We start from the raw sequence: 13,142 nt of genomic DNA on the forward strand, positions 1-13,142 counted from the left end.
GAGTGACGAAAATTACGTCATGCGGGCGGTGCACGAACGCGGACGGCCGAAGTATACCCGGGCCTTTAGGGTTTTCTGATTTAATTTGAAAGAACCCTTTGAAGGCAAGGCAAGTTTATTTGTATAGCACATTTCATACACAGTGGCAATTCAAAGTGCTTTACACAGAAATGAAATAAAAATATTACAGTTATAATAGGAATTTAAAGAAATAAAAAATAAAGAAAATATTGAAAGATAAAAATAAAGAGTATAATTAAAAATAAAAATAAAAACAGGGTTAAATTTAAGCATATAAATTAAAATGCAAGCAGTTCGGACAAAGCACGTACAGTGGCACAGCTCATTCAGTAAATGCACAGCTAAACAGATGTGTTTTGAGTCTGGATTTGAAAGTGGCTACTGTTGGAGCACATCTGATCTGTTCAGGAAGCTGGTTCAGGAAGGCACAAATGTTCTATATAAAGATAAACTTCTTAAATGATTGCATAATACTTTCATGTTTAACAGATTTAACAGATTATTTTCTAGTGATAAAGTATGTTTTTGAGCTGTTTAATTAAAATTAGTTAAAAAAAAATGAAAGTATGAAAAGTTATGGAAGTTTAAATTTACTGTAAATCAAATGTAATGTACTATAAATTTTACAAAATAATTGTATACTTCAAATTTAAAGCCATATGTCTAACCAAGGTGTGTTCCAAATTTTAAGTCGATATCACAAAAATTTGTGATATTTGTAAATTTATTAATTTAAATATGAGATTTATTTGGGCGCACTACCAAAAATAGCCACTGGGTGCCACATTCCATTTGTTTAGTTTTTTATGCATTCTGCTGTAACAAATGAATAACATTCTGTCCAAATATCACATCGATCACAAAACAGTCACCAAATATGGAACTTTGAGACTCAGACCTCTCCGACGATGTGTTTTTGTTAAGATTAGAAAAGGTTTTGATGATAAAGTAGTTAAAATAAATGTTGTAATATGAAACTTGACACTGCCCACTAGGGGAGGAGCCCGTTAAAACATAGTAACGCAACGTCCAATTTCAAAACGGTTTTCACAAGGATTAATTTTGAGTCCAAAAGCTTGTGAATGAAAATAATTTATAGGGGTGTAACGATACACTTGTGTCACGATCCGATGCTATCGCGATACTGAACTCACGATACGATATTTATCGTGATATTTTAAAGGTCCCGTTTTTCGTGTTTTTTTTTAGCTTTGATTGTGTTTACAGTGTGCAATATAACGTGTTCATGTTTCGCGTGTAAAAAAACACAGTATTTTTCACACAATTTACTTATCTGTATACTGCTGTTTTCACTGTCCTCAAAACGGCTTGAAAGATTTCCCTGTTCTATGAAGTCCCTCCTTCAGAAACACGTAACGAGTTCTGATTGTGCCAGCGGTTCCCGTGTTGTGATTGGACAGCAGCTTAGCGCACGCAGAGCGCACGTTACGGGAAAGGTCACGCCTCTTACCATAACGGGGATGCATGCGCTCAATGATCTCTAAGTACAGCGTCCCTGGGAAAGCCAAACAAAGGTGACTTGACTCCGGGATGAAAATAACAGCGTCTCGACGACATGGCGACAAACAAAATATACAAACGCAACCGAACGCAACACTTCCTATTCTCCACGCGGGAGCAACAAGACCACGCCCCCTTTTTCGCGTACTCTTGTGGGCGGAGGTTAGTCGACATACTCTGCTCTTCTGACGTAATTAAAGCAGGATGTACAGAGATGTAGTCCCAACCGGCCGTTCGCTGTAGGCTTTGAAAGGGAACTTCTGTTAAAGGGTTAGTTCACCCAAAAATGAAAATTCTGTCATTAATTACTCACCCTCATGTCGTTGGACACCTGTAAGACCTCCGTTCATATTCGGAACACAAATGAAGATATTTTAGTTGAAAGCTGATGGCTGAGAAAGGCTTCACACAGGCCTCCATTGGCATTCAGTACATTTACACTCCCAAGACCCATGAAAGGCACTTAAAACGTCGTTACAAAGTCCATCTCACCACAGTGACTCTACAATAATTTTACGATGCGACGACAATAGTTTTTGTGCGCAAAAAAAAATCTAAATAACACCTTTATCCAACTTGTTCTCGACTTCCGTGTGTGCCTCCACGACGCATGCGCGAGAATATGACGTAGCGCCGGGGTTCGGGAATCCATGAAATACACACTTTAACCCCATTTGAGCACTACGCCGAGACCTAAAGCACGATCAATGTCGAATCCAACAGCTTAGACACGCGCGTCTTCCTCTGCTCGTAAACAAATCGCTTCTGGGTCATCTGTCCGAACGCCGGATCTGCGTCATATTCTCGCGCATGCGTCGTGGAGGCACACACGGAAGACAAGAACAAGTTGGATAAAGGTGTTATTTTGATTTTTTTTTGTGCACAAAAACTATTGTCGTCGCATCGTAAAATTATTGCAGAGCCACTGTGGTGAGATGGACTTTGTAACGATGTTTTAAGTGCCTTTCATGGATATTGGAAGTGTCAGTGTACTGAATGCCAATGGAGGCCTTTCAGAGCCTTTCTCAGCCATCAGCTTTCAACAAAAATATCTTCATTTGTGTTCCGAATATGAACGGAGGTCTGACGGGTGTCCAATGACATGAGGGTGAGTAATTAATGACAGAATTTTCATTTTTGGGTGAACTAACCCTTTAAATAAAATATCTTGCTTGGCATTGAACTTTGAGCTTTATAATTTTACAGGTATTATATATGCTCTAACAGCAACATTACACACTAACTAAAGTTTGAAAAATGGGATCACGAAGAACAGGACCTTTAAGACAAAATAAACAGATGTTTTTTTTATTATTACTTTTTTTGTTATTATTTAAATAAAATTTTTATTATATTTTTATCAGGACACACAAATATTCCCCCATTGCATTATTATACATTATATTTAACATTTATATATATAGTAGTTTAATATAGTAATGTCACTGAAACTCTGTAAACTTTCATTATTTTCTCATGCAGGCCGCGCACACTGTTCCGTCTCTCCTGCTATGATTGCACTATACATATAAGAATAAACAATCTAAAATGCTTTGAATAATCATACTATTAAAACTAAATATCGTTTACATCAACGATACATATCTTCGCATTTTTATATTGCGATATCTCGATTTGCGATACATCCCTACTAATTTATGATGATTACTAAAATATGTGATATAAAACAAAGGTGATTAAAAAAGAGATAGCAGGATGGTGACAGTTAAGGGGTTAAACATGAAGCACCTGACAGGGCCCTTTTAGGTTCTCAACCTTTTTTTTTAAGAGTGAAAAATCAGAAAAACACAATTTACTCTATTGGTTGAGCTAGTATTTCTGTGTGAGCTAGTATTTCTGTGCATCTGGTTCCAACAAACACAACAGCATCAGTCCCAGTGTTTACACTGTTGAATCAACCAACAAGTGGATTACTCTTAGGCCCAATCCCAATTCTATTTTATACCTCTTCGCCTTCCCCTACCCCTACACCTACCTGTTCCCCTTGCCCCTTGAAACAGAGTGCCAAGGCGTAGGGGTAAAAATATTCCCCCAAGAAATGGGACACCACTACTATACCATTACACGTCATCATACCCCGTTTCTTTTATTTTAAAATCCTGTGACATTTAACCAGTATGAACAGCAATGAAGTGCGTAGGCTATATCTAACAGAAATCAGGCGCGAGCACGTTTAACAAATTCTCTCCCAACAGAGTTTTGCGCTGTATTTGGACTTAATAAAATGGCGCTCGTTTTCAGTTCAAAAACATATGAGCCAGAGTTTCCTAAGATGATACAGAATGATACAGAACATACAAGCCTGGAGAAGCTGCAACTGTTCTCTTTGTTTATTAACCGTTCCATTCCGTGCTGATCCGAGCCGGCCGGTACGGATATGGTTTCGTTATCCACTGTGGTGCTGCGATAATGTTATACGTCAAGTCAGTCGTTGCCTTGGTAACGCGAGAGTTTACGGACGATATGTATTGTAAATATCGACTGCGTTATGAAGGTTTAGCAAGCTACGGAGAAACGGCAGCCAGGCGACACGCAAGTGATCGATCCCGAGTGGCAACACACACACATTCTAGCAGCACGGTAGCCGGTGGAGGGAAACTCCTCATACCCCTTCGTTCGAAGTGTGGTCCTGGAAAATCTTCGTTTGAAGGGGTATCTGGCCCTTCCCCTTACCCCTACCACTCCAGCCAAAAAAGAATCGAGACAACCCTACCCCTTCTCTTGAATGCGCAAAACGAAGGGGTAGAGGAAAGAGAAGGGCTAAGGGGTAGAAATGGGATTGGGCCTTATTCTCTGCTTTAGATCGGAATAAAAGAAAGACATCGGAAAAACAATCTATCATGCTTTTTGTAAAGTAGGCTCTGTGTCTCAACATATGCAACACATCCCCTAAACAAATGTAGTTAAAACGTATCTTTAACAAACACACACACACACACACACACACATGTTTGTTTTTGTGAAATGTGAGGACATTCCATAGGCGTAATGGTTTTTATACCGTACAAACCGTATTTTCTATCCCCTTACACTGCCCCTGCCCCTAAACCTAGCCCTCACACACACACACACACACACACACACACACACACACACACACACACACACACACACACACACACGCTGCCCCTGTCCCTAAACCTAGCCCTCACAGGAGACTGTGCAGTTCAGTTTCTGTGAAAAAAAACTCATTCTGTGTGATTTATAAGCATTTTGAAAAGTGAGGACATAGGGAACGTCCTCATATTTCACCCTCTTTTTGTAATACCTATGTCATACCCATGTCATTATACACATTTGTGTCCTGATATTTCACGAAAACATGCCCACACACACACACACACACACACACACACACACACACTATTAACTGTGAGAGGGGGGCATGCTTCTGCTGACAATCCTCTTGAGTTCTTTATTGAGGGCAACAGCTGGTTGTTCCCTTTGCCCGTATCTCACACCCAGACACACCCTCCAGTGACACACTGATCTCTCTGTTTCTCTCTTTTCCTCCCTCCACATGGACTCTCAGCCCCACATGAGTGCACAAAGAAAACTCTATTTCCCTCCAAATTAGATTTGCTAGAGGAAAGAGCTTTGCACTTTTGAAGCTCACCCAGACTGCAGTAATATTTAGCTTTCATGCTTGTGTGTTTGTAGTTCTGCGACATCACCACAGAACGGACGATGACCAGCGTCAGTTTAAGTGTTCGCAATCTAGCAAACTGGATGCTGGAAGGGGCTGAATATTGCCGCTTTTAACCTCGTTGTGAAACCACACTAGACTCTGGACTAAAGATGGACTTGAGCTCATGTTGTTGGAGGCTGAGGTGTTCGGTAGGTGTACGTTTATATTAAGTTATTTGCGGAAGTTGAATGAAGTTCAATGAATGATTACACTTTTGATATATATTTTTGGTAACACTTTATTTGACAGTGTCATTGTTACATATGTTACATGCAGTTACTATAGTAATATCTATTAATTATGCATAATTACACCCTAAACCAAACCCCAATCCTGACCCTAACCTTATAGTAAATACAAATAGTAAATGTAGTTCCTTATTATTCAGTACTTAAATGTGTAAATACAGTGTAACAAAGACACCTTAAATAATGTAACTTTTTTACTATTGTAAATACAATGAATTGCCCTATGCAGAATGCTTGATTTTTTTTTTATAAAACGTATATATTTTAATTGTAATATTTTATTTTTTTCTAAGAATATTCATGAAGCAGTTTTGACTACATTAAGTTTGTAGTGGCTACATCTGTTATTTTACTAATTATATATATATATATATATATATATATATATATATATATATATATATATATATATATATATATAATATACATACAACTAAAAATGTTTTGAAAATTATTTTCTATACTTTCCCCCATGTAACTAAATATTCATATATTACGAATATTATCAGCTCTGTGACAAATTGCTTTGTTCCTCTATTGTAATCCGCTTTAGATAAAAGCGTCTGCTAAATGCATAAATGTAAAAACAAATGGAGAGTTTCTGATTAAATATTCATGAAGCTCTTTTGCATATACATACCATGTCTGTTCGAAAAAAGCTTCCAAAAGGTCAAAAACACCAATAAAGTACTATAAAAGTAGTTCAAAAGTAGCGCTATTTTCAAAGTCATCTGAAATTTACGCAACTTGTGACCAAAACGCCACTGACATCATTACAATTTGGTCTTTTCTTCAGCACAAACTATCGGAAGCCTTCAGACTTTGAGTGAATCATTAACGTGCGAATAAATAATTGACCTTTTTGGCTGATCTATGATCTAGACATCTTGTTTGTTGTGTCGCATTCATAAATGAAGCAGTGAACGGTAAGCAATATAATTTGCTAAGTTGCAGATGAATTGATGTTAACTGTATATAATCATGCACACATTAGCGGCTCCACTGAGATGCGGCTCATAATCACATATGATCATCTGAAGTGGTGATGATAAACCACAGAGGTTCCCCTAATGGGAGAAAATGTGACGCGAGTTTCACAGATTCGCTTCACACATTTTGTTGTGCGTGGGGAGCCGTCTGTTGTGGATTCCAGTGAATGGCAGTTGTCTGAAATAGCTGCAGGTGTGGGCCGCGCGCTGTGAGGAGAGCTGGCCCACTTTTGTTGTTTAATATAGACAGGTGGTGTAGACTGAAATGACACTACAGCTGTTCCCCAGCCTCTCGACTTAATGCACTTCTAATCTCATGTAAAGCGCGAGTGTGTGTGTGTGTGTGAGCACGCACGGATGTGTGAACACGTTGGAGGCAGTTTAAGGCAGCCGTTTGCCCTGGCAAATTCCCGTATTTCCCAGTGGAGGTCTTGCTGTGGGATTGCTGATGCTGGTGGCCACAGCGTCTGATGTCTGCTGTCTGCTGTGCTAATCTTGTGGAGAAGCGGCCTGTCAGTCAACGCAGCTCTCAAGCCATTTCCTGTAGAAACTGCTGGGAAATTTCACAAATAATTCTAAAGAAACTGCGTGTAATGCATTGAATTAAATGTGATTTTGATGTAGAAAGACTGAAATAGTATTTTTTTGGTGAAACGTACTCCAACAGCATTTTTACAGTGAAGGATTGCATCTGATCAGTGTGTTTTAAAGTGCCCCTATTGTGCTATTTTAAAGGCTCCTAATTTGGTTTTGGAGGTCTCCTACACCAGGGTTACATGCATCAAATATCATAATTAGGAGGTGTAATGATACACCAATGTCACGGTTCGGTTCATATCATGGTTTTGGAGCCTTGGTTCGGTTCTGTTTGCTGTGGGGGCAGGGATCTGTATTCAATGTTTAAAAAAAAAAACAAGCAAATTTATTTCACAAGTTTATGACAAGCATGCAAGAACTCATCCGGAGTTTCATGTCATCAATCAATGACGCGTTTGTTGACCGTGAGCTGCTTTACACGAGGGATTGAAATGGTGGCTACAAAGAAATCTCTAGCGCTCATAGTTTGTCTTGAAAAACGAAGATAATTTGACGGTCGTCGCAGGGGAAGTCACACTGCAGGACTGTGAGTCAAATCTGACACTGCCAGAATTTCATCTGAGGTCAAATTTGATCGCAGCGGTCATTTCAATCTGTGTGACGTCAAATGGGGCGGAATTTCCTTATACGGGTCCTAAGGGCACTTCTCCCGGAAGGGCGCGCGCGCACCCATCAAAGCGCTTTGCTCGGCTGCGCTGCAGTCGCAGGACTTCACGACATCAGCAATGTCACCAAAGATGTGTGTTTTTGGTTGTCAGGGCAAGACAACCCTGTACAGCTTCCCAAAGAACCCAGCGTTAATGGGACAGTGGATGGAGTTTGTTTCTCAGGAGTTGTCAAAGTGTTTTTGTTTGTTCCCTGCACCTCTGCGACCATCGTTTTATAAACAAGGCCCAGTTCAACTCCGGATTTGTAGCTGGTCTAATGCTGAAAGATGGAGCGGTCCCAGCGATTAAGGTTCACGGTCGTGCGTTGGAAGAAGGCAGTGAGTAAAACTGCTTCAAATGTCTTTGTGTTGTTAGCTATCGGTGTGTAAGTGCACCTCAAGTAAACAACATGACGTGCAAAACCATTCCGCTTGCAACTGCTAACTTTAAGTCCTTATAAACCTGGTTTATGACCTCATAAACCATGAGTAAACACACACAAATGTTGTAAAATTCACGCATAACAAGCCGCTAAGCAAATATATACAGTTGCAGTACATCCCATAGAGACGTCCTGCTGTAGTAGTTGCTGCTGCTGCTCCTGTTCAATTTCAGTCTCTAGATCAGATTCTGGATCATATATGTGTGGTTGAATCTGATTGATAGTCATGGTTTATTTAGGATAACGTTTTCTTTTCCACGTTTAAGGATGTCACCGCTTTCAGGCGCTCTCAACACAATAGCTGTGCGCACTCGTGGATGTTTAGCTCCGCCCACACAATACACCTCCAGTCGCTCTGCTTTTTTTCGGAAAGACTCTTTACAGCCTATTTCCCCATTTTTATAAATCTGAGAAAACAAAAGACTTTTCGGAGATATGAAGGATGCAATACTACTCTATAGGTACTCAAGATTTACATGAGATTGACTGAAACTGAGTGTTTCACCCCCTTTAAGTTCGGTTTTCTGAAGTGAGAGAGACTTTTTATTTTGTACAAAAATGACACTGACATATAGCATACAACATATCATCTGACCGCAGATACTGAATCAGGACATGTTTTTCTCAGGCACTCCGCGACCCACTCAGAACGGTCTCGCGGCCCACCAGTAGAGAAACACTGCTGTAAAGAACACCTTCTCACTGGGTGTCACCTCTCAATGTTGCTGGGACTCCAAGGTAGCATTTAGCCAACTTGGCTAAATGGGGAAACTGGTTCTCTTTGCCCTTCCATGAAGCTTGAGCGATCACCCAGGTCATGTGACATGCACTTGGAAGACAGAAGTTATTATTTACTAAATATATACAATTATTATAATAATATTTAGTAAAAAATGCAGCTCTTGTCAGTTTTTAAAAGTGTACTAATTACTATTTAATCAAATGTCAAGGAAGGAAAAAATAGTTTTGTGGCATAAGGTGACAGGCCCAGTTCTAGGATCAAATCATTGAGGGTGCTCTAGTAAAGTGCAGATAGGCTAAGCAATGGCTCCACCATAGCAGTGTACAGTGATACATGTATGATTATTTATTTACTCATTTACCAATAATAGGAATTTCAAAAATATTTTGCTACAAATTGTCTATTAACGAGAGAACCAGAAAAAAAGGTTTTGTGAATTTAGATTAGTTTTTTCCCGGTCATTATTGTTTGGAGAATAAAATTTCCTATGTTATATGCTATATCCTCTGCTCTGTAGTAGAGGACACCAGAACCCCTTTATTGAGAAAATTAAAAGACATGAATAGACAAACAATGGGATTTTTGTGCTTCAAGTTTGTTTTATCCAAACTTTGTATAAAGATGATTCTCAATGTTATGAAAGATACAGAATAATTTGATATACCATTTTACTTCATGCAATATGTGTGTGTAAACATGGCCATAAATGCCATTCCAATTCTAGGCAATGCATCTATACACTGTATCTAATTTGCATATTAAAGGGTTTTGGGACAATATGTAAATGTAAAAAGACGTGTAATACTTTCATAAGAATGTCTTGTATTTCATAAGAATATCCAGACTTAAAACTGTGTTTTCAGAGAAATTCGCTAAATAATGTCCTCTACAGAGGCAAAACCTCTATTCTGGTTCTCAGGAGGATATTTCTGTCTCGTGCAGAGTGGCATTTATATTTAGATGTCACTTCCGAAACTTTGCTGCATGCATTTGGCCATCGGTCCTCTTAGCAACAATAGTTTTACTCAATTAATGACTGTAGCCTTGAAAGTGACCCAAGATCGCTACGATCACTAAAATGATGTTGCTTTGTCAGTTCATCGCGATCTCTCAAAGTTCCGTTATAAAAACGAAGTCGTCAACAATAAATCTCTTACTTAGGCTACATCGTGTCTTTGTTTGTTAATGAGAGGTTTCGTAAGCCTGCATTAACTCTGCACAGAATAAAAACTCTTGCGTTTTGAGCAGTGAGATTCTGATCGCGTTTGAGAAATCAACAACTATATCTGTGATTGGCTACATTACTCACCGCTGTAAATAGATGCATTTGAATCTGCCAAATCTGTATCGCCAATATTATTACAGTATCAACCGATGGTGCTTTTGCTTGCGTTTGAGGGTGCTTAGCTCCAGCACCCCTGTAGAACCAGGCCTGTAAAGGCCTGTACACACCGGGACGAATATCGCGCGCGCTTATTGCCAGCGTTTTTCGTGCCGTTTTTCGTCGCGTCTTGAGTGTTCACACCCAAGCGATTTTCACTGGCGCTGCGCCGAGTGAACGTGCACATTCAGTCGATGCGCTCCCGGTACACAAGGTGGTGCTGCGGCACTTTAAGCTTCTGACACTCGCTTGTCACACAGAAGGAGAAGAGAGACAGTATTTACGTGCTTGCCAAAACCATAGACATATTATGTATATGGACAAAACCATTCACACACTTTTTGCTAACTGGCAAGCAGCATTAGCAGTTCATCTTCTTCTTTGTCTACTTACTACTTCTTTGTCGTATCAATGTGTGCTCGGCAAGACCGTTTTGTGCTTGAGCGCCACCAAGTCGTGTTTTACTGTCACTTCAGCAGCTCCAGGCACGTGAACAAAAGCGCCGATCTCATTGGTCGGACAGTTTTTTACGCGCCGCGTCAAAATAAAAAAACGAACCCGAGGCGTTTTTTTAAAAATGACGCTTTTACGCCTGGCGTTTTGCGCGTCGGTGTGAACACTCACATTGGCGCCCATTGTTTAGTCCCGAGGCGTTAAACGTCGGCGATAAACGCGTGCGAAAATCGTCCCGGTGTGAACAGGCCTTAAGGTGAAGTGAGAGCTGGGCCAGGGCAGCAGGGGGCGGGGCGCAATCGGTTCGACATGAGAGTGTCGCAGTTTGTACCGTGGGTTGTATCATGGTTTTTTGGTTCGGTTTGAATTAGGGCTGGGCGATATGGCCAAAAAGTGATCTCGATAAAATCTTTTCATATCAGTCGATATCAATAATAATCACGATAAATGTCAAATATTTATTTATTTTAAATATAGAGGCAGATTTTTGCTCTTAAGTGAAAGTTGTAGAAACCAGACAATCTTTTTTCCTTAACAAAATTAATTTCTTAATATAAAAAATGAATGTCTTAGTTTCTGCATGTTCTAATAGGTGATATTGTTTCTAGTCATGAAACAGGTTTGTGTTGCCTGACTTTATCATATATCTTCGGCACAGTTTGCAGTGCAGTATTAATAATATTAGGAGAGAGCGGGGCACAACCTAACGCTTTTTGACTTTCTCAGTTTGTGTAAATCCACTTGGGGTTCAGAGTATTTATTTTTTCCCACATTAATTGCACACATCTAGTACAATTATGTGGTTTTGTTTCATTAATGCAGTGTATACTTTTTTTCTTGATTTATCCCGAAAGAATGGAAGTGAAATGTGACAACATGCCCCATAGGTGGGGTACATTGTAACATGTGGTGGGGCACAATGTAACATGACCAAATAACAGCTTAAAATGTTACCTGATATAAGCAAAAAAATATCCAATAAAAACTAAAATTATTATTAACTTTTTAAAATAAAATGATGGCATTTTTTAATCATTAAAAATACTCATTTTTGAGTTTGACAACAAACACATCGCTAAATACAGCTATACAGCGTAGTTCAAAACATAATAATAATAATTTCTGAACATTAACGCTGTCATTATTCACGCTTTTCTCTTGGTTTCTCAAAATTCATAAAAGTATAGAATATAATGGCATATTTCTAACAGGGGCTCATTGTAACGTAGTGTTACAACACACCCCATCTGCACAACTGGGATTTAAACCCCGGCTCGTGTCTTCTGCTGGTCAGATCAGCATTAATAACGATCTCAACTGTTAAATAACAGATATAAGATTAAAATAATATCAGATTTGTCTTATTTAAAATAAACACAAAAAAACAGAGATGAAAACTAAACGCAAGTAAGAAATTTACTTTTGCTATGGTTAAATACATGTTCAGTAATATCTTCCAGAGATTTTTTTAATTTTGGCGCTATTTTTTCTCAAAATAGTGTTGATATGGCAACTAGTAAATACACTAAGTTTCGTCATTCTGGCTTGTGTGGAAAGGGTTAAAACATGCGTGTTATAACTAACCCCGCGTTAGGTTGTGCCCCACGCTCCCCTACATGTTTTGTCTCTTAGAAATGCATATTTGTCAGTGAGTTGACAGTAGTAGTTAGTAGTAGCTTGAGTTAGGAGGATGCAGATGTAAATTTATGTTCATTAACAAAAACACGGACATCTGTAAAAATGGTAACAACCTCACTTTCATATGGTAAAATAAAAATATTAGCCTATGACTTAGCCTAGTTTTATTAAAATTAACCATTGGTCTTCCATAGTATCATAGATTTAGATCATGATAACCACAGTTAAAAAGATAAATATAAATAAAAAAGTTTGTAGACAAACTAAGTTGGCTTGAAAAAGCTAGACCAGCAGCATTATTCAATGTGTTGATGTCATTTCCACTGAAACAGGAAGACAGGGCAGGACATATATCGAACAGCTCCTCCCCTTTTTAAAAATAGCCAAAAGCATTTTGTTTATATTACAGCTCGGCCCGAGACATTGAGCTCGGTAATACCGTAGTTTCCTCCTAATCTCTAACTGTTTCTCATCATAATCTCCTCCATATCGCTTTAAAATGCATCTTTCTGTGCAGAACTCAAATGGGTCTGATACGGTTTCTGGTCTAGACTCCAAAGCTTGTTAGAAACAGTACAGGGAAAGCACTCCAACATAACACAACAGAGACTAGACCAGGAGTGAATGAACAAGGGGAACTTAAGTAGTGGACAGAAACGAGATAATGAACAAGACACAGCTGGGATGAATTAACTAATGAGTGTAATCAGGGAAACACAGAAATGGCGGGAAAGAGAACAAAGGAACATGTGAC

At 39.0% G+C, this 13,142-nt stretch overlaps 1 protein-coding gene across 2 annotated transcripts in view; it reads left to right on the plus strand.

Annotated features, from left to right (window-relative positions):
• Positions 1-5,079: 5,079 nt before the first annotated feature.
• The window catches only part of inpp4b (inositol polyphosphate-4-phosphatase type II B), a 308,267-nt gene continuing 300,204 nt past the window's right edge, over positions 5,080-13,142 (plus strand). For both annotated transcript variants that reach the window (XM_079812754.1, XM_079812753.1), the window contains exon 1: positions 5,080-5,400. In XM_079812754.1, coding sequence (XP_079668880.1) covers positions 5,362-5,400 — 39 coding nt within the window. In that variant the 5' untranslated portion in view covers positions 5,080-5,361. The remainder of the gene's footprint in view (positions 5,401-13,142) is intronic.

This window comes from Gobio gobio (genome assembly GCF_949357685.1).
Source record: "Gobio gobio genome assembly, chromosome: 3".
Lineage (NCBI taxonomy): Eukaryota > Metazoa > Chordata > Actinopteri > Cypriniformes > Gobionidae > Gobio > Gobio gobio.